General features: G+C 33.9%; 2 protein-coding genes across 2 annotated transcripts; both read right to left on the reverse strand.

Moving 5' to 3' along the window:
- Window positions 1–315: 315 nt before the first annotated feature.
- Window positions 316–7,542, reverse strand: LOC101895698 (acyl-CoA-binding protein homolog). The gene is made up of 3 exons (XM_005176959.4): window positions 7,430–7,542; window positions 637–677; window positions 316–569 (listed from the first exon to the last, which is right to left on the reverse strand). The coding sequence occupies exons 2-3, from the start codon at window positions 649–651 to the stop codon at window positions 321–323; spliced, it is 264 nt and encodes an 87-aa protein (XP_005177016.1). The 5' UTR covers window positions 652–677; window positions 7,430–7,542; the 3' UTR covers window positions 316–320.
- Window positions 7,543–21,515: 13,973 nt separating this feature from the next.
- Window positions 21,516–22,099, reverse strand: LOC101895522 (acyl-CoA-binding protein homolog). Its single transcript, XM_005176958.4, has 2 exons — window positions 21,967–22,099; window positions 21,516–21,896 (listed from the first exon to the last, which is right to left on the reverse strand). Exons 1-2 carry the CDS (start codon window positions 21,973–21,975, stop codon window positions 21,651–21,653), a joined length of 255 nt encoding a protein of 84 aa, XP_005177015.1. The 5' UTR covers window positions 21,976–22,099; the 3' UTR covers window positions 21,516–21,650.
- Between the last annotated feature and the right edge of the window lie 617 nt (window positions 22,100–22,716).

Below are 22,716 nucleotides of genomic sequence, written 5' to 3' on the forward strand. Positions count from 1 at the left end.
ATTTTTGAAGGCCCTTCAGAGCTATAAGTTTTGATTATTTAAGAATATTCTTTGAAGACTCTTCAAGGCTACAAACTTGAATTTTTTAAAGAATATTTTTGAAGCCCCTTCCAGGCTATAAACGTGGAGTTTTAAAGAATACATTTTGAATGACCTTCAAGTCTGAAATCGTAATTTTTTGTAAAAAAGTTTATTTTTTTATTTTTTATAAATAATAATAATTATTATTTTTTTTTTAATTAACAAAAAGAAAATTTAAGTCATACAAAAGAAATCATTTACACAGCGTCTATGGAAAAATCGAGGAACTTCATCTCTATTTATGTGTATTTGGCAACCAATTTGGCGGCGAATTCAATGTATTCCTTCTTGGCAGCCTCTTGGGATTTGCCCTTTTGCTTGTTCCACCATTCCCATTTGGCCTTGCCCTTCAAGTCCAACATACCGGGCTTGTCGGTGGTGTTGTCGCCGACGGTGGCTTGCTTGAAGAGGGCGTACAATTCCAAGAATTCATCGTCGGTGGGACGCTTGGTCATGGTCTTGACGCTTTCGGCGGCGGCATTGAATTGCTAAGGGGAGAGAGGGGAAATTAATTAGGATTCACAATAAAAAAAATCTGGATGTATATATACTTACTTCATCCAAAGACATGTTGAGTGAGTTTTATTGAAGGTAATCTGGAAAAAAGTAGAGAAAAGGGGGTTAATTATCATTTTCTGAATAAATTAATACATTTTTGATTATTTTTTAAAGTATAATTTTTAATTTTGATTTTTGAAAACATGGCTTTTAAGGAACATTTTTGAAGCCTTTTTAAGTCTTTAAACGTGGATTTTTTAAAGAATATTTTTGAAGGACCATCAAGGCTATAAACGTGGATTTTTTAAAGAATATTTTTTGAAGGTCCTTCAAGGCTATAAACGTGGATTTTTTAAAGAATATTTTTCGAAGGTCCTTCAAGGCTATAAACTTTGATTTTTTAAATAATATTTTTCGAAGGTCCTTCAAGGCTATAAACGTTGATTTTTTAAAGAATATTTTTGGAGGACCTTCAGCTATAGACGTGGATTTTAAGATTTTTTCCTTGGAAATTTTGTTAGGGTATTTTTTTAACGGTTCATTGCGGAATTTTTAAACTTCAATTTATTCAGAAATTTTCCATGGACCAAGTTTTTTTTTATTTGGTAAAAATATTATGGAATATTTTTGACTCGCTTTATCTTTTCTATTAATTTTAATATTTTCGAGAACCATTAAATCTGCCCTTCCCTTTTCAAATTTAATTTGAATTTTAATTTTGAAATTTTTGCCAAGTCATTGTTGTCTTACATTCAAAAGTAAAACAACATCTCTTTCATAAAATTTCCAAAGACAAATCTTCCAATCTTCTTTAGAAAGTTGACGATTTTGTCCGCAATGAATTATTATTTTATGAGACTATCCCAAAACCATTATCACCACTATCAGCATCTTCGGTGTTTTTTTTTAATATTCTCAGGAAGTAAATTTCAAAACTGGCATTTCACCAATTTTAGTTGGTCAGACAGACAGTTAGACAACAGTTAACTTTCTCTAACTGAGCGACAAACCAACGTAGCGTACGTCGGTGCTATTGACCAGTGTCTTCTGCAAAAGAATGGCCGGCCGATCGGCCACAGTCACCGCAAGAAGAATGGCCATAACTAAGTTAATAGCTACTTTTTTAAGCCATAGTGTTGTTGTAGTTGCTGCTGTTTTTATTGTAACGGTAATAAAAAGAATACAAAAGCCAAGAAACATAAATAAGCGTTGAAAAGTGGCATTTGCCAAACGAGCGAACACAAATGGTTTTCTTTGGTTAAAAATTGAATTTAATTGCCGGTGTGGAGGAAGTGGTGGTTAGCAGGGGAATGGAGTGTGGGGAAGGGATGGAGTGGGGGAAGAGATAATTGAAGACATAGTTTTGAAAAATCATAAACGTGGATTTTTTTTAAAAACCTATTTTTAAAAGTTGGATTTTTAAAGAAGGGCTTTTGAAGGCCCTTCAAGGTCACGACTTTTTTAAAAAAAATGTAAGGTCTATTTTTATAAAATATATTTTGAAGACCATTTCAATTCTTAAATTTAAAAAAAAATTTTTTTTGGTCTGTAAACGTAATTTTTCCAAGAATTTTTTGAATGGTACAGGACTTCATTTTTTGAATGATTACGGTTTTTTTATAACTATTTTATAGAGGCCCCTCAAGGCCACAAACGTGGACATTTTAAAGCATATTTTTTGAAGGCCCTTCAATGCTCTAAACTTGGATTTTTTTAAGAATATTTTTGAAGGCCCTTTAAGACTATAAACTTGGATATTTCAAGGCTATTCAAGGCGCTTCAAGATCAAAAGCATGAAATTTTAAAGAATTTTAAACGTCGATTTTTGAAGTCCTTGAAGGACTTGAAGGATTTTTAAGACCCTTTAAGGTTTTAAACGTGGATTTCTTAAAGAAAAATATTTGAAGACCCTTTAAGGCTTCAAACGTGGAGTTTTAAAGAAGAAAAATATTTGAAGACCCTTTAAGGCTTCAAACGTGGATTTTTAAAGAAGAAAAATATTTGAAGACCCTTTAAGGCTTCAAACGTGGATTTTTAAAGAAAATTGTGGAAAATTCTTTAAACGCGATTTTTTTAAATTTTTTTAAAATCCTTCAAGACCAAAACGTGGATTTTTTAAAGAATATTTATGAAATCTTTCAAGGCCAAAACGTGAATTTTTTAAGGAATATTTTCTGAAGACCCTTTCAAGGCCACAAAGGTTTATTTTTGAAATATTATTTTAAAGGCCCTTCATGGCTATAGATTCGGAGCTTTTGAAGAATATTTAAAAAAAAAATGGATGGCCCGTTGAGGACACCGTCGAGGAATTTTAAAGTTTTTTTCCGAAGACCCTTCAAGGACATAATTGAGGTTTTTTTTTATCGAATATTATTAAAAACCCTTCAAGTCCAACAACAGAGAATTTTAGGAATATTTTTAAAAGATAAAATCGTTGATTTTTTATATATTTGCCGAAGGCAATTCAAGGCTTTAGATGTGGAGACTTTAGATATTATTTTTAAAAACCCTGCCTTCTAGACCCAAAATTTATTTAACAAACAATTTTTGAAGGCCTTTCAGGGCCCCAAAATTAATTTGTAAACAATATTTTTGATGGCCCTTCAAGGTTATAAACCCGGATTGTTTGAAGTCCCCTCAACACCACAGTAGTGGAGGCCATTTAAGGCTATAAACATGGATTTTTTAAAGAATATTTTTGAGGCTCTTCTGAGGCTATAAATGTGGATTTTTTAAAGAATGTTTTTCAAGACTATTCAAGGTTATAAACGTGAAATTTTGAAAGAATATTTTTAGGGTCATTTACGGCATGGATTTTTTGAGGAATATTTTTGGAGTCATCTAAGACTATGAACGTGGATTTAAAAAAAAAATTATTTTAGAGCCATCTAAGGCTATAAACGTGGATTTTTTAAGAATATTTTTAGAAAAAATATTTTTAGGGTCATCCGAGCCTATAAACGTGTATTTTTTTTAAGTGGATTTTTTACGGAATATTTTTAGGGTCAACCGAGCCTATAAACGTGTATTTTTTTTAAGTGGATTTTTTAAGGAATATTTTTAGGGTCATCCGAGGCTATAAACGTGGATTTTTTAAAGAATATTTTTAGAGTCATCTATGGCAAAAAACGTGGATTTTTTAAGGAATATTTTAGGGTCATCTAAGGCAAAAACGTGGATTTTTTAAAGAATATTTTTAGGGCCATGTAGGTCAAAAGCTTGTTTTTTAAAGAATAATTTTTTAAGAATCTTGTTTAAAGGCCCTTCAAGGCTAAAAATGAGTATATTTTAAAGAATATTTTCGAAGTCCTTCAAAAACACAAACCGGGATTTTTGAATGCCAATCCAGATTATACGTGATTTTTAAAAATTATTTTTTTTAAGTGGATGACCTTCAAAATTATTGCGGTATTTAAAAGAGTAGTGTTAAAGCCACTTTAGGAATTAATTTTGGATTTTTATATTAGTAATATTTTTCTTTAGTAATATTTAATATTTATATAATAATATTGATATTTATATAATAATTTAGTAATATTTTTTGAAGGTCTTTTATCTTAGTGGATATTTAAATATTTAATAGCCTACAAATATTGTTTTGAAGGTCTATAATTGTGGGTGCTTTTTAAGAAACATATTTTCAAGGCTTAGTTTTATTAATTTTATAATTTTTAATGAGACCCTATTATCGTGATTTTTGAAAAATATTTTTTGAAGGTCAAAAATCGTTGATTTTTAATTTGTTCATTATTAAGAGATTTCTTCAATGGATTTTCAAAGAATAAGGTTGAAGTTTTTAAACATGAATTTCGTAAATAAAAGCTTTTAAAGGCCCTTCAATGCCATTAATTTTGATTTTAGAATAATATTTTTAAGGGCCTTCCATGGCTTTTGGTTTTTTCCGCTACTTCTACCCACTTCCCCCTTTCATTTATTTTTAAAACCTCAACCGTGATTGACATTTATATCCTACGTTTCTTGTATTTCTGTGCCTCTCTTCCGCCAAGCAACAAGTCATTGAAGTGCAGTTTACATTTCAATTGCACACCAAGTTTGACTTTAACCCCTCTTTCTTTCCTCTTTCTTTCTTCCTCTACAGCCAGCAATTTATAGAAGTAACTTGTGCGTTCCATGGAATTTACCATTGTCGTAATAGTTTCTCTTTCATTTCGTCTGACCCTCTACCCCCACCTCCATGAACGTGAGCGTTACGCTTCATTCCACTTTAAATGGATTATTACCAGCAAAAAAGAAATGGAAATCAAAACAAAAATAATAAAGAAATTATATGAAATGTATTTCCGTTACAAAATTTCCCATCATCATTACAGGCAACAATAATGAGTTATGTGTAATGATGCCAACAAATTGGATACCTAGTAAGTTGCAGTTGAAGTTTATTGGCGAAGCTGTTGAATTGAAGTGTATGTGGACACTGAGAGAAATATAAGAGAATTTTCTAAAGAGAAATCATTGTTTTGAAATTTAGAAAAAAAAAATAAATTTTAGTAAATTACCAAAAATTTAATTATTGGATAGTGCCTTTTTTGAGTGCCTTTTAAAACTATCAACGTGGATTTTTGACGAATATTTTCTAAAGGTCTTTCAGCTGCTATAAACGTGGATTTTTAAATTAACTTCTTAAAGTCCTTCCATGCTATTTTCGTTGATTTTTTTAAAGAATATTTGTAAAAGGTATTTTTAGGTTATTTTCTGAATTTTAATGATTATTGTTATTTAAAGAGTGTTTTTAAGGCTCTTGAAGGAACATACAGGTTGATTTTTAACAAAATACTTTTTTTCAAGTCCTTGAAAGACCACAATTAATGATTTTTAAAGAATATTTTTTGATGGTCCTTTGGGCTATGAATATTGATTTTTTAGGGTCCCTTAACACCACAAAACATGAATTTTTTAAAGAATTTTTTGCAGGCCCTTCAAGGCTATGAATCTGGACTTTCTTAAGGAATATATTTCGAATCTCCAACCAGGCTATAAACATGGAATATTAAATTAACTTCTTAAGACCCTTCACTGCTATTTTCCTGAATTTTTAGATTATTTAATAAATTTTGGGGTCCCTTTGGGGTTATTACGTGTATTTTCAAGATTAAATAAATTAAATATTATGAAAACCCTCGAAGTCATCAAACCTGGATTTTTTGAAGACCTATCAAGGCCACAAATATTGATATTATAAAGAATATTTTTAAAGGCCCTTCGGGCTATGAATTTTGTTTTTTTTAATCAATGTTTTAAGGACCTTCAAAACTATTTTTAAAGTCCCCTTAACATCACAAACGTGGATTTTTTAAGGATTTTTAAGGCCCTTCAAGGCTACAATCCTGAACTTTCTTAAGGAATATCTTTCGAATCTCCAACCAGGCTATGAACATGGATTTTTTGGTTCATTTAAAAAACAAATATTAAATAATAAGCTCGGTAAAGCCATTGAAATTCCAAAAAGCTCGAAAGAGCTAAAGAGTTGCTTCGCTTGGCCGAAAGTGTTGAATAGCCGAATTTGGTTTTCTCCGATGAGAAAACATTTGTTGTCTAGCAATTTGTAAACAAACAAAATCATCGTGTTTACTTGCCAAAGAGGTCAGCTAAAAATGAACCTATTCGGTTGGCCACCAGAACTCAAGCGCCGGAACTCAAGTGTGGGCCGCCATAACAGCCGATGGTCGCTGTCCGCTCGTATTAATCGACCGTGGCATCAGAATAAATGCGGAATTTGATCGCGAAAATATTCTGAAGGGTGTATTAAAACCTTGGGCACACAAAAATTTTGGCCGCAGACCTTAGACATTGCAACAGGACTCAGCACCATCGCACTCAGCTCGCGCTGGGTTACAGAATGGTTACAAAATGAGGTTCCTCGCTTCATTTCCAGCTCACAATGGCCACCAAAATCTCCGGATACCAATCCCTTGGACTATTGTGTCTGGAGTATTTTGGAAAGCAAGGTTGGCACTAAAAAATACCAAAGTGTCGATCACCTCAAGCAAGCTTTTCGCAGGGAATGGGCCAAAATACCCCAGAACAACATTCGAGCAGCGTGTGACGGTTTCATTGGCCATAATTCGTGCCAAAGGTGACCAATTCGAACAAATCTGAACTTATTCTAAAATTTGATGCTATGTCCGACATTTTTTGCTTTTATTCAATAAAATTAAAAAAAGAATGTAAAAATTATGGCGTTTGACTTTATTGCAGTTTTTTTTTATCTCACCCTCCACACTCACCCATGAGGTTGAGGGCATATTAAAAAAATAGAAATAATTTACAAAATGTCTTTTGATTGCCTTGACACATGCATACATATGTATGTATATACATATGTGTCTAGGTGTATGTATTGCTGCCTTAGTATCTCTGCTAGTTCGATCGATCACAACAACTTTATCAATAATTGGAAAAACCACACAGGTAGTTAATTGTAAATTATTGTACTTGTTTTTTTGTTTTTTTCTTTTATAGGTTTCGTAGGGATCCTGTATAGAAACACAATTAATTAAACCATTAATTTTTTAACACAAAATTTCAAGTCAAACATGTATGTGCAACTGGTAGATGCATCACTTTCATTCCATAGAAACCGATATACATTTTTTCTTCACTTCTAAATTTTATTTTTTCAAAATTATATTTTCACTTCTAATTTTTTCTTTATTTCCAAAAAAAAAAAATTATTTTTTCTTTATTTCCAAAAAAAAATATTTTTTTTCAAATATTAATTTTTTTAATATTTTTAAACCTCATCTCAACACCACAACTCTTCACTCCCGCCAACATATTTTTGTTTTCTTGAAAAAATACGAAAAAAATCCAAACCGCCGCCAACACTTACTTGTTGTGAAAACAGCTAAAAACGTTCTGAATTCAAATCAGCATTTCACTTATAAATATAACGCTTTTTTTGTGTTTCAACGAACGCATCGTCGCTGTCGAACGTTTGGAAGACGTCGCGTTTCGACGTCGTCGTCATTGTATATATGTATGTATTTGCGTTATAGCTACCGGTGTTCGTTGAGTCCATGGCGATTTGTTGGTGTTTCGGCATTATTTTTCTGCAGCGACGTTAGTCGTATGATGATCGATTGTCCATAGATATGTGTGTGTATGTATGTATGCATGTTCGGAAGACGATAACGCTATGATCGCATCGCCGGCGTTATATTTGCACTTAAATATTAGAAAAAAAGCTTTTCATGGTGAAGAGGTTATTTTGTGCTGGAAAAAAAATCGGGAAAAAAGTACAATTGTACTTTTTTACAAATGGATTTTTTACAGTGGATTTTTTAAAGAATATTTTTTAAATGACCTTCAAGGCGTGGATTTTTTAAAGAATATTTTTTTAAATGACCCTCAAGGCGTGGATTTTTTAAAGAATATTTTTTAAATGACATTCAAGGCGTGGATTTTTTAAAGAACATTTTTTAAATGACCCTCAAGGCGTGTATTTTTTAAAGAATATTTTTTAAATGACCCTCAAGGCGTGGATTTTTTTAAAGAATATTTTTTTAAATGACCTTCAAGGCGTGGATTTTTTAAAGAATATTTTTTGAAGGCCCTCCAAGTCTGTAAACTTGGAGTTTTTAAAGAATATTTTTTGAAGGCCCTCCAAGTCTGTAAACTTGGAGTTTTTAAAGAATATTTTTGAAGGCCCTCCAAGTCTGTAAACTTGGAGTTTTTAAAGAATATTTTTTGAAGGCCCTCCTAGTCTGTAAACTTGGAGTTTTTAAAGAATATTTTTTGAAGGCCCTCCAAGTCTGTAAACTTGGAGTTTTTAAAGAATATTTTTTGAAGGCCCTCCAAGTCTGTAAACTTGGAGTTTTTAAAGAATATTTTTTGAAGGCCCTCCAAGTCTGTAAACTTGGAGTTTTTAAAGAATATTTTTGAAGGCCCTCCAAGTCTGTAAACTTGGAGTTTTTAAAGAATATTTTTTGAAGGCCCTCCTAGTCTGTAAACTTGGAGTTTTTAAAGAATATTTTTTGAAGGCCCTCCAAGTCTGTAAACTTGGAGTTTTTAAAGAATATTTTTTGAAGGCCCTCCAAGTCTGTAAACTTGGAGTTTTTAAAGAATATTTTTTGAAGGCCCTCCAAGTCTGTAAACTTGGAGTTTTTAAAGAATATTTTTTGAAGGCCCTCCAAGTCTGTAAACTTGGAGTTTTTAAAGAATATTTTTGAAGGCCCTCCAAGTCTGTAAACTTGGAGTTTTTAAAGAATATTTTTTGAAGGCCCTCCAAGTCTGTAAACTTGGAGTTTTTAAAGAATATTTTTTGAAGGCCCTCCAAGTCTGTAAACTTGGAGTTTTTAAAGAATATTTTTTGAAGGCCCTCCAAGTCTGTAAACTTGGAGTTTTTAAAGAATATTTTTTGAAGGCCCTCCAAGTCTGTAAACTTGGAGTTTTTAAAGAATATTTTTTGAAGGCCCTCCAAGTCTGTAAACTTGGAGTTTTTAAAGAATATTTTTTGAAGGCCCTCCAAGTCTGTAAACTTGGAGTTTTTAAAGAATATTTTTTGAAGGCCCTCCAAGTCTGTAAACTTGGAGTTTTTAAAGAATATTTTTTGAAGGCCCTCCAAGTCTGTAAACTTGGAGTTTTTAAAGAATATTTTTTGAAGGCCCTCCAAGTCTGTAAACTTGGAGTTTTTAAAGAATATTTTTTGAAGGCCCTCCAAGTCTGTAAACTTGGAGTTTTTAAAGAATATTTTTTGAAGGCCCTCCAAGTCTGTAAACTTGGAGTTTTTAAAGAATAATTTTTGAACATCCTTCAAGGCGTGGATTTTTTAAAAAATATTTTTTTGAAGGCCCTCCAAGTCTGTAAACTTTAAAGAATAATTTTTGAACATCCTTCAAGGCGTGGATTTTTTTAAAAAATGTTTTTTGAAGGCCCTCCAAGTCTGTAAACTTGGAGTTTTTAAAGAATAATTTTTGAACATCCTTCAAGGCGTGGATTTTTTTAAAAAATATTTTTGAAGGCCCTCCAGGTCTGTAAGGTGCCGCAGGCAATTAATTATACAGATCCAAAATTTTTGTATAGCCCCATATAAATGTACCTCCAGATATTCTGTTGCTATTTTTACTTGATTTATTTTTAATTAATTGTTTATTTCTTTCTAGTTCGAGTTCTCGCCATTACCTCACTCACCCAGAAAAATGCGACTCCCAACCAAAGGTAAGTACATTTCGTACCAATTTGGTACCATTTGCTAAGTATGTATGCCCTCACTGCCACAACTTGTACCCCTTGCCGAGTTGAGCTTTTGTTTTGATCAGTAATGACAGCGATTAGACTTGCTCGCTTCGCCGGCTACCGCAAGCTGTCCGACGACGTGATATATTTCAAGCATTAGTTGAACTGCACGAACCCAGGTCTCCATGCACGTATGATGATGAAGAAGAAGAAGACAAAGCTATAGCAGACCTCAACTAATCTGTGATTTTGTTTGAGTTTAAAGTTCATTGGGGGGGAAATTTGATTTAGTACGCGTTGTACTGTGAAGTGCTGCCAGTAAATCAATATTGTTGCAATGGCCGGTCCGTCCCCCCGGCTGGCTAGCCAGATAGCCCAGCAACTATATGGCTTGGTAATCTTGTCAACGGTTTATCTCAATCTATTGATTGTATTTATTAGATATGATGTGTGATTGATTTTTGCTTTTTTTTGTGGTCAGTATTGAAATGACTTAATTCAGTTATTACAATGTTGACATATTACGTTCTTCGGGGAATTTTGAGATTTCAATGGGGTGATGAAAGTATACAAGTTTAATTACAACTAAGTCCGCTTTTCGAATAGGAAATGGGGTCCAATTTGGTTTGTTTGAGTACAACTTATTCCATTGCATTAAAAAGTCTTAAATTCTAATCGAATCTGTATTCTTATTCGATTTTCGATGTTTAGGGATGAAAATTCTAAAATTCCATCTGAAATCTTTAATTATCCCTAAGTTTATGAATAGGGACTATACCTATATTGCATATTTGACGAGAGGAATCAATATACCCAGAAAATATTCAAACTATCAAATTATATTGCAAATACAGAAAATCAAGAGGTGCCGTTATATGGGGACCACATGAAAACATGGACCGATACATTCTGTCTTCGTTAGCGATTTTCGATTTTGGTCGCCTTTTATAGACTAATCTTGTTTTAAGTTTTAGTGTCTGTCTGGCTGGATAACTCTCGAAGGGAGTATACGATTCGATCCAAATATGACACATCGAAATATTATCGTTCGACTCAGATCGAGTTCGGAGATGGGCAATGCCAGAAGAAATGGTCCGATCTCTACCATCTTTATAAAAACATCTTGTGTTGATAGAAATATGAAGATGTACCAAGGCTGAATGGAATCGGATGCTAAGTTCGTGCTTTATGAGCTACATGGATATTCAAAATTTTTACCCTTTTGTGGGAGAGGTACCAGAAAGAGTGGACCGAAATTTCCCATCTTCACAGTAGATCTTTTGTCAGTAGAAACAATTGGATGTGCGAAATTTGAAGAGCAACGAATGCTTATTTCCAATTTTATGATCGTTTTGGTTATTCAAAATTTTGACCCTTTGTGGGGGAGGTATCAGATGAAATGGTCCGATCTCTACCATCTTTATAACAGATCTTGTGTGGATGGAAATATTGAGATTTACCAAGTCTGAATGGAATTGGATTTTGATTTCATTTTTTATGATCGTTTTGGTTAATCAAAATTTTGACCCTTTTTGGCGGAGGTACCAGAAGGAGTGGACCGATATATTCCATATTCACACCAGACCTTGGGTTAATAAAAAAGTGTAATTTGGAGACAATCAGCCTCTTATATTATATTTTATAAGAGTTATAATTTCTCAAAATTTGGACGCTTTTTGGGGGAGGTAGTTGATGGAGTGGTCGCACCTGACCTAGCGCTGATGCAAATATTGGTATTTGCAAAGTTGGAGTAAAATCGGATTATCCTTTCTCTTTCTGTGCAGTAAAATATTGCCCATCTCCGAACTCGACCTAAGTTTGGTAATAATATTTCGAGGACCAAATCGGATACTTCCTGTCCTGAAACGGATTTGGTCCATAGAGACCTAGGGTCTAAAACCGTTTTTTCGATGAGGCACGTTTTGGACGTATCAAATGATATATACTCTCTCCAGCCATATGGCTTAGGGTATAACAAGTAAAAAAGCAGCAAGTTCGACCGGGCCGAACTTTGAATACCCTCCACCATTTGGAATGAAGTTGAAAATTTTCAAAAAAGTAAGATCCATTAAAAATTCTGTTAAAATCTTAAAAATACTGAATACGAAGACTTGGAACTGCATTGGAAACTTTTATCATAAGTCATAACAACATTCTAATACGAAGATTGAAGAAAAATTCAGGTGAATAATGTAGCTAAACTCGGGCTATACGAAGACCTGGACCTGCATAGACAATTTTCTGTCACAGGCTGTAGTACCTATTAGAAACTTCAAATACGAAATTTCAAACAGTTTCGGTGAATATTGTAACTAAAATCGTGGAAATACCTATACGAAGACGTGGTCCTACATAGAAAATGTTCTTTCATAGACTCTAGTTGCTATTAGGAACTCTAAATACGAAATTGTAAACAACCCCCTAAAATCGTCAAAATATCGAATATCGGGGAGTACCGTTGTATGTGGGCAATACGATATCGTGGACCTATATAGAAATTTCTCTTCCAGGGGGTAAAGTAGTCACGAAAAACTCGTTGCGTAGAATTGTAGACAATTCCATTTGAAAATTTGACTAAAATCATCAAAATACCTAATATCGTGGGGTACTGTTATATTGGGGCTATACGATATCGTAGATCGATATGTGGACCATTTTCCAACTTGACCTGCCTGTATACAAAAGGCTGATATGTGCAAAATTTTAGCTTTCTATTATTATTCGTTTACTGCAACCAACTTCTGATTGCTGTCATTTCCAAGCCACTAGTCCGACAGCTGTTAAAATTATTCCAGTGAAAGCTCATTATATTGTTTACCAGCGTACAAAAGCATTTTGGTGAGAATTTTCCAGAAAAAAAAAATTATTCGTGATGGAATTCAAGCGTGATAGTGTGATTTCTTAATATTTGGCTGGAAGACCACAAGTGGCTATCGTTAGAGCACTCCAGCATTTAAATGTGAATAAATCCTTTGGGTCTCGTACCATCACACGTTACCGTGATACTGGTAGCGTAGTCCGACGTCAAGGAAGAGGACGGAAGAAAACTGTAACATCAGCAGAAATGGTTCGAAAAGTAAAGAAGCGACTTGATCGAAACCTGCGTCGCAGTGGCCGAAAAATGGCTAGTGAGCTGAACATATCGCAATATACCATTTGGCAAATATTGAAAAATTTGCTCGGGATAAAGCTATTGAAATTCCAAAAAGAACAAGATCTCACATCGCAACAGAAAGAAAATAGTCTCAAAAGAGCTAAAGAGTTGCTTCGCTTGGCCGAAAGTTGTGAACTGCCGAATTTGGTTTTCTCAGTCTCCGATGAGAAAACATTCCTTGTCCAGCAATTTGTAAACAATCAAAATATTCGCGTTTAGTTGCCAAAGAGGTCAGCTGAAAATGTGCGCCTTCGGTTGGCCACCAGAACTCAAGCGCCGCCATTGTGATGGTGTGGGCCGCCATAACAGCCGATTGCCGCTCTCCGACCGTGGCATCAGAATAAATGCCGAATATTATCGCTAAAATATTCTGGACGGCAAATTAAAGCCTTGGGCACGCAAAAATTTTGGCCGAAGACCTTGAACATTCTAACAGGACTCAGCACCATCGCATTCAGCTCGCGCCACCCAAGAATGGTTACAAAATGAGGTTCCTCGCTTCATTTCCAGTGCACAATGGCCACCAAAATCTCTGGATACCAATCCATTGTACTATTGTGTCTGGAGTATTTTGAAAAGCAAGGTTGGCACTAAAAAATACCAAAGTGTCGATCACCTCAAGCAAGCGCTTCGCCGGGAATGGGCCAAAGTAACGCAGATCAACATTTGGGCAACGTGTGATGGTTTCATTGGCCTTTTGAAGGCCATAATTCGTGCCAAAGGTCACTAATTCGAACAAATCCAAACTTATTCTAAAATGTGATGCCATTTCCTACACCTCAAGCAGGAATATGCCAAAATACCGCAGAGCAACATTCGGGCAGCGTGTGACGGTTTCATTGGCCGTGTGAGGGCCATAATTCGTGCCAAAGGTGACCAATTCGAACAAATCTAAACTTATTCTAAAAATTTGATGCTATTTCCGACATTTTTTGCTTTCATTCAAAAGTGTAGGACTGACAAACTAAAGGGCTATTTGAAATATCTAATATCAATGTAAAGTGTACCAAAGTAGTAAAATTTTGGAAAGGTTTGGGAAAGGTGTACTACAAGTGCACGAAAAGTACTACATAGTACTAATTTGGTATTAGGTGAACACATAGTGCTCGAAATCTAAAATTTGGTTTTAGGGTCGCTGCTCATGTGGAGACTGGACATATAAATGTGATTTTAAAAATGTGTACTTTAATTGTTGGAAAAGTACTAAATGGTACTAAATTTGGTATTGGGTGAAGAGATAGGGCTGGAATTCTCAAATTAGATATTGAGGTCTCTGTTGGTAACAGGAATTGAAATGTGTACTATAATTGTTCGAAAAGTACTAATTGGTACAAATTTGGGTATTATGGTCAACGGATGAGGCTGGATTCCTTAAATTTGATTGAGGTCTCACTTGGTATCTGGTGTTGGGTTGGGTAGTCGGGAAAAGGTGGTGGAGTGCAAAATACCATAAGATATTCCGTCAGGTGTTGGGATAGAGAGGGAATTCTAAATTTTGGTATCTAGGCCACTGTTGATTTCTATTGTTTACATATGGAGACGTTGAAATTTTCGGTCAAAAAATTGGATGTGGGTCCGTTGTGCAATGGTTTTGTTCTAATATCCTCCTCGGTAAACTACAATATGAACGATTTTGAAGACTTTTTGGTGCAAAAGGTAAAAATTTTCCTTTCTTTCAGAAAAAGGAAAAACTTGAATAATTTAAAAAACCTTAAAAGTCTGAAAATTTCGTACGATGTATGACGTTTTTATCCCAAAATTTTCTCAAACAGAAGAAATTGTGCATTTTGAGTACTAAAAAGGCCTAACGCGAACTGTTGGAGCGAATTTAAAATTTTAAGGTGGACTTTTCCCTGACGACGTAGCAGACAGCGTTCGAATACTCTTCCCCCATTGTGCTAAATATCCTACCGCCCATCTTCAAACCGCATGGCAGCCAGGATTACACAAAATTATATGGACCGATATGTGGACTATCTTCGAACTGCCTGCAGACAAAAGACTGATCTGTGCAAAATTGTAACATCCTATCTTTATTATTATTTCGATGAGTTACAAACGGAATGACGGACTTCATATAGCCTCCATACTATTTATGGTGGAGGGTATACAAAAACCGGCATTACGGACTGAATTCTATTTTATTGGTGGACTATTAAACTACAAAACTGGATCTCAATATCGAATTCAACAACCTTGTAACGCACTTGGTTTTATGTGTGAAAGATTGGTCGAAGAATGTATGTAAAACACGAACGAATGAACAAATTACTCATAGATGAACTAGTGAGCAAATAAAGCGAACTAGTTCACAAGCTGGAAAGAGGGATATTTAAAATGTCAAAAATATTATAAATCAAATAAATTAAATTTAGTATTTAATAATTTTTTTTTCCTCGCAGAATGACATCAGATTTTTTCACTTTTATTTAATTTACATTTATTTGTTGCCATGAATGAATGAATTTCTTACAGATGAAGAAGTGAACCACTTAAACGGACTAATTCATGACCTAGAGTGGGGGGATATTCAAAATTTCAAAAAATTTTGAAATGACATAATTCATATATTTTTAACGTTTATAAGTTTGGAATATCTTGGTCGCCAAGTACTCGAGAAATGGATCTTGATACATTTTCGACATTATGGTGCATTGTTTTCGATTATCTAAAGCTAATTTTAATATTTTGTTGTTATGACTTTCAGGTGTCAATTGTTTATTTGCACTTTCTCTCCTTTAAAAAAAAATTAAATTTATTTTAGCAATCAAAATTTGAATAAAAAAAAATAGCAATCTTATCTAATCAATCCCATCTGGCTGACTACTCTGCCTGCAAACTAAACCTCCTAGCCTAGCCAACCAACCAACATCGTGTGTGTTCGAAAGTTTTAAAGACCATAAACTTAGTGCGATAATCCATCTAAAATTGAAGTTAGAAAATATGAAACGGTGGCCAAAGTATAAGTGACCACTTATAAATCAAATTTTGAACAATTCGACATTTTCTGCTTTATTAAGAGTTATATTTTTATCAATCTGCCAATGGGTTATCGATTTCAGTTAATATTGGGAATGGGAGGGGAAGTATAAGAAAGTTTGTATGCAATTTGGTATTTAACCCTTTGGGAGCACAAGTTATCTTGATTTTTTATAAATATTTGTGGAGAACCAAAATTTGGGTTTTTTTTTGGGAAAAAATGTAGTTTTTAAAAAAAAGTTGTTTCAAAGTTTTTTTACAGGATGTTTAAGAATATTTTTACAAAAGACCATCAGAACAAAGAAAGGTGCATTTTTACTAACATTTTTTTAGGGACTGCTCCTTCAGTCCCTAAAAAAATGTCACCAAAATCGGATTATTTTGAGAATTTATTTCAGGGAGGTGATTTTTAAGACTATTTTTTCAAGCATCAACGGACCCATCAAACGTAGACCTTTGGGAATATATATCAGTGCCCCCGAAAGGGGATTCTAAAGAATATTTGCAAAGACTTATAGGGCCACCAAACGTGGATTTTTAGAGAAAAATTTTCAAGGATCACCAGAGCAATCAAACATGATTTTAAACTTTATATTCAAAGACATTTTGGAGCACCAGTCCCACAATTTTAGGATTATTTTTGAAAGACTTCAGAACGTACTTTCTATAATTATTTTGTTAAAATCTTCTGAAAAACCAAATAATATTTTGACAAGGACCAACAGAGCAAAGAAAGGTGTATTTTCGGGAATATTTTTTTAGGGACTAAAGGAGCCACCAAATCCGGATTATTTTGAGAATGTATTTCAAGTAGGTGAGAATATTTTTTCAAGTACCAACGGACCTATCAAACGTGAATTTTTGACAATATATATTAGAGGCCCCAAAAGGGAATTTCAAACACTATTTTTCAATGACTTATAAGGCCACCAAACGTGGATTTTTTGAGAATATTTTGTCAAGGATCACCAGAGCTTTCAAACATGGTTTTAAACAATGTATTCAAAGATATTTTGGCACATGGCTATTTCTATGATTTTTTTGCTAGAATCTGCTGAAAAACCAGACGTTTCTAAATGGTTTTCAAGGATCTACAGAGCCAACTGATTCGGTCTTTTCAAATATGTATTTTTTTTTGTTTGTAGGATTTTATGATTATTTTTAAAGGACCAACAAGCCACCAAAACCTGCATTTTTTAAAAACCTTCTTGAGGACCTTCTGTACCTCTCAAAATGTATTTTTTAAAAATATTTTTTAAGGAGCTTCTATGGCACCAAGATTATTTCCCAAGGATCTTTTGAAGCAGCAATGGTGTGGTTTTATGAATATTTTTTCAATGGCCTTCTAAGGACCCAAAATCTAGTTTGGGTCCTTAGAAGGTCAACTGATCCACTAAACATGAATGTTTAAGAATATTTTTTCTAAGGCCCAAACGATTTTTTATGAGCCATCGAGGCACATAACTTTTTTTTTAAAAAAAAAATGATTTTTGAAGACCAATCGTGGATTTGAAGAAAATTTGATTGCACGGACCAACGTGGAGATATTTTTCGAAAAATATTTTTCAAGGTCGAAAATAACTCCCGTGGTTTTTTTTATATATTTTTTAAAGACAAAGAAAAAATGTTTTAAAAATATTCTTTCCAGTTCAATTTGAATTTTTAAAAATATTTTTCTATAATCCAACCAAGTCCCCAATCGTGGATTTTAAAGAATATTTTTCAAGGACCAACAGAGTCACAAACTGTGGATTTTAAAGAATATTTTTTAAGGACTAATGAAGTTGGATTTTTAAGAATATTTTTTTAAGGATCAGTAGGACTCCAAACTTATTTTTTTTAAATATTTTTTTTAGTTGTTGCAAAATGGTCAGGCTTAATCCCTCTATTGTTGTCTTTTTAAGAATATTTTTTCCAGGATCAACGGAGCTGTAAATTTGTTGTACATTTTTTTAAGAATTTGCAGATACGCCAAACCTCGATTTTTAAAATTATTTTCAAGGGCCAACAGACCCATCAAACAAGAATTTTCAGAATTTATTTTTCAAGGTCCAAAATAGCTTTCAAACGTTGATTTTTTTATAAATATTCTTTCCAGTTCAATGTGAATTGTTAACGATATTTTTTCAAAGCCTCCAAACGTGGATTTTATAAAAATATTTTTCAAGGACCAACAGAATCACAAACTGCGGATTTTTTAGAATATTTTTTCAAGGAGTAACATAACTCCATATTTCGAATATTATTTCGAAGGAATGACACCCCCACAATGCTAGAATTTTCAAAATATATTTTTCAAGGACCAGCAGAGCCACCAAATATGGAGTTTTTTAAAAATGTTATTTAACGGACTTTCTGGAGCATCAAACATGGATGTATTAAGACTATTTTTAAGGACTTCATAAAAATAATTTTCAAGGACTAACAGACTCACAAAATGGCAAGGACCAAAACATTTTGGATTTTTATGATATTTTTTCAAGGATCAAGAGAACCCAAAACACATGTTTTTTTATACCCTCCACCATACTATGGAGGGTATATTAATTTTGTCATTCCGTTTGTAACTCCTCGAAATACTCATGTCAGACCCAACAAAGTATATATATTCTTGATCAGCGTAAAATTCTAAGACGATTTAGCCATGTCCGTCCTTCTGTCCGTCTGTGGAAATCACTCTAGCTTCCGAACGAAATGAAGTAGGTTGATAAAATTTTACTCAAATGTGTATTATGTCTGCAGGACTTTTGTTATTGAAAATGGGCCATGTAGGTCCACGTCTTTGTATAGCCCCCATATAACGGTACCCCCCGATATTCGGCATTTTGATGATTTTAGCGAAATTATTTACCGGAATTGATTCAAATTTGGTAGTTAAAGTTCGTAATTGATACCACAACGCAAGACAGAAAATGGGCCATGTAGGTCCACGTCTTCGTATAGCCCCCATATAACGGCACCTCCCGATATTCGGTATTTTGATGAGTTTAGCGACATTAATCTCCGGAATTGTTTCAAATTTGGTATTTGAAGTTCGTAATGAATACTACAGCCTATGGCAGAAAATTGTCTATGCAGGTCCAGGTCTTCGTATAGGCCCCATATATCAGTACCTACCTATATTCGGTATTTTGAGGATTTTAGCGGCATTATTCACCGGAATTGCTTCAAATTTGGTATTTGTTCGAAATGGATACTACAGCCTAAGATAGAAAATTGTCTGTGCAGGTCCACGTATTCGTATAGCCCCCATATAAGTTGTTACTTCTACTTTGCGAAGAGTATGTTTTGGATAGGGCCAAAACGGCTGTTTCAAAAAATTGTTATACAGGACCAACTTGGATTTTTTTTAACATACTTTCAACTGAGCTAACACATTTGAATTTTAAAAAAAATATTTTTTCGGAGCCACCAAAAATGAATTTCAAGAAAAGATCTCAAGAACTTACAGAACCATCAGAAATGGATTTTCAAAAAAATATTTTTAAGGACCTTCTGGTGTAGTATGCGCGGATTTATTAGAAAAATCTCTTCGGGACTTTAGGACCTTTTGGATTATTTTCAAGGTACTTTGAACATTTTTGCCCAGGATCAATTTGGAACGTCAAATATGAATTTTTAAAGCTAATTTCAAAGGTCATTTTATAAGAAAAGAATTTTATTTTTTAGGATTATTTTTCAAGGGCCTTCTTAAGCATCAAGCGAGGGCTTTCTGGGATAACAAAGTTGGATTTTAAATGTTTTCTCTGTAGCACAGAACAGGGTTTATGAAGTTTTTTTTTTTCAGGGAACTTCTGGAACTTGATACGGTCAAAACGTGCCTAACGTCATTTGGATCTAGCGATGTCCGTCCGTCTGTCTGGTTGGCTGGTGCACACTATGACTCTCGAAGGGAGTGTCCGGCTTCATCGTAATACTCTTATCAAACTTAGATCCAGTTCGGAGGTGTACAGTATGGGTCCACTCCTTCCAGTACCTCCCCACAAAAGGTTGAAATTTAAAAAGAAATATTTTCTGCACAGAAAGAGAAATGATAATCTGATTTTGCTCCATCTTTGCAAATCCGAATATTTGCGTCAGTGCCAGGTGCGAAAATGGACAGTATCGGTCCACTCTATCCAGCACCTCCCCCACAAAGGGTCCAAATTTTAAATAATTACAACTCTTATAAAATGTGATGTAGGAGTCCGATTGTCTTTAAATTTCACACTTCCCAATATTTTTATTAACCCAAGGATTGGTGTTAAGATGGAATATATCGATCTACTCCTTCTGGTACCTCCCTCTTCCCCCTCCCCCTCCTTCTGGTACCTCCCTTACAAAATTTCAAAAAATATATTTTCTGCACAGAACGAGAACCAATAATCCGATTTTGCTCCAACTTTGCAAATCCTAATATTTGCGTCAGTGCTAGGTCTGGTGTGAAAATGCACAATATCGGTTCACTCCATCAATAACCTCCCCAACAAGTTATCAAAATTTTGAGTAATTACAAATCTGATAAAATGTGATGTAAGTGTCCGATGGTCTTCAAATTTCACATTTCCCAATATTTATATTAACCCAAGGTTGAAATATATCGGGTCGAAGGTCGAAATTTTGAATATCTATTAAGCTCATAAAACGCGAAATTAACATCCGATTCCCTTTAGACTTGTCACATCTGAATATTTCCATCAACACAGGATCTGTTATAAAAACGGCAGAGATCGGACCATTCCTTCTGGCACCTCCCCCACAAAGGTTCGCAATTTTTTTATTATCCATGAAGCTTATAAAAAGCGAAATTAACATCTGGTTCCATTCCAGACTTTGTGCATCTCAATATTTATATAGTATGTATTTAGGTCCGATACGAAATAGACAATATTGGTCTATTCCCTCAGAACCCATTCCATGGAGGGTCAACAGTATGAGTAATCATAACAGAAGTCAAAATATATTTTAATAATCGAACAACGGCTGAGGGTATTAGTCTGTTGGCAGAACCGATTGATACTTTTTAACTTGTTTTTTTTAGGAGCTTCGGTCCATTTAATGTCCATCTGGAACTCGAAGATTTTCTAAGATTATTTCTTAACGACCTTCTAGATTCTTCTTCCGTTCCTTAAAGTTTTTCTAGCTTTTAAGATTAAAGTTTTTATATTAAAGTTTTTCTATTAAGATTATTTTTAAAGGACCTACTGGATCCCATGGATTTTTCTAGGACAATTTGGAGTACATTGATTTTTAGGATTATTTTCGAAGGCCCTTCTTTGGTATTAAAAGTAGGTTTTTTTCAAAATATTTTGCATGACTTTTTACAATGATTATTTTCAAAAGAACTTTCTGGATTTTTATGTTTTTTTAGGAGTTTCGGTCCGTTCTTCTGCAACGGCAGTATTCTTTATGGTTATTTTTCTGGATGGAGTTTTCTAAATTTTTTTTTTTTTTTGATTATTTTTTCCAAGTCCTTTTGGGAAACTCAGATTCCCTAAGATTATTTTTCAATGACGAAAATTTTCCAAGATTATTTTTCTAGAACCTTTTGGATATCTTAAGACTATTTTTCGAAGAAGTGCAATTTTAACAATAGTTTCCAGAATTTTAATAAAAACTTTTTTCATCGTTTAAGTACCTTTTGCCATTTATTGTTAATTGTCTTAATTGTTTTTATAATAAATAATGATTAATAATAATTAATAGAACCCCTACTACCAATTAATTACTTAAAGACCAACTCTCTCTGTGTTGTCCGACGTGTTTAGGCATATTTGGGAGCATACTTTTCGTAGACCTTGACGTAGGCCTCCTTGGCAGCCTCTTGGGACAAGCCCTTGTGCGAGTTCCAGGCTTCCCACATGGCCTTCTTTTTCAAATCCAAAGCACCGGGTTTCTCGATGTTGACATCACCAACGGTGGCCTGCTTGAAGAGACCGTAGAATTCCAAGAATTCAGAATCGCTGGGCTTCTTGGAGAAGTTCTTGGCCAATTCACAGGCTTCTTCGAACTGCAAGGAAATTAAATAAATTACTTTTTTTTACAAATATTTTTCTTTTCCAAATGTTGGCAATACTTACAGATACCATTTTGCTTTGGAGGGGTTGTTTGGTGTTACTAATTGGATAACCGGAGAACAAGTGATGTCTTGGTAAGTGGATAAATCGACTTTTATAGTAATTTGTGGATTTGAAGATAATATTAATTTGATTTTTAGTTATCTCTATTTGAAATATAATTTAATTATTTTTCGTTTTCTTCTTTTTTATCAAACTTCTGTCTGTGAAATATTCTGAAAAAGGTTTAGTAAATTTGTATAGGGGGCATCTTTATCTATTCTGGGTTGTCTTATCAAATTATTTAATTATAATTGAAACTATGTCACCCCTGAACCGTTGGGCGCCACTTTATTTTTCTATGTTGATAATCGTTGTGCATTGAAACGTTAGTTGTGGGACCAAAGTTCTGGACATTTTTACTACATATTTTACAGTTCCAAATCGTTTAAAATAATCCAAAAATTGTCAATTTCCAGGACGCCAAATATTTTCAGACCCTTCCATTGGAAATTTGAACCTTAAACCTTAGAAATATCAAATTTCAGTAGGTATTACTTACGATTTATAATCCAGGAAATTATTGACCGCTATATGCTAAATCGAAATCTACTTGGGAAATGTTGGCTCTTTTGGAAAATAAATGGGCCAATTAGACCAACTTCTCGAAAAATCCTCGTTTGGTATATGAAAAACTCCGATACGGGTAAGAATTTACACCCGGTATGCCAATGTGAAAATTTTGATCTGAAAGGGACTTTTCTTCCACCAAAC

The sequence above is a fragment of the Musca domestica genome, unplaced genomic scaffold, assembly GCF_030504385.1.
Source record: "Musca domestica strain aabys unplaced genomic scaffold, Musca_domestica.polishedcontigs.V.1.1 38, whole genome shotgun sequence".
Lineage (NCBI taxonomy): Eukaryota > Metazoa > Arthropoda > Insecta > Diptera > Muscidae > Musca > Musca domestica.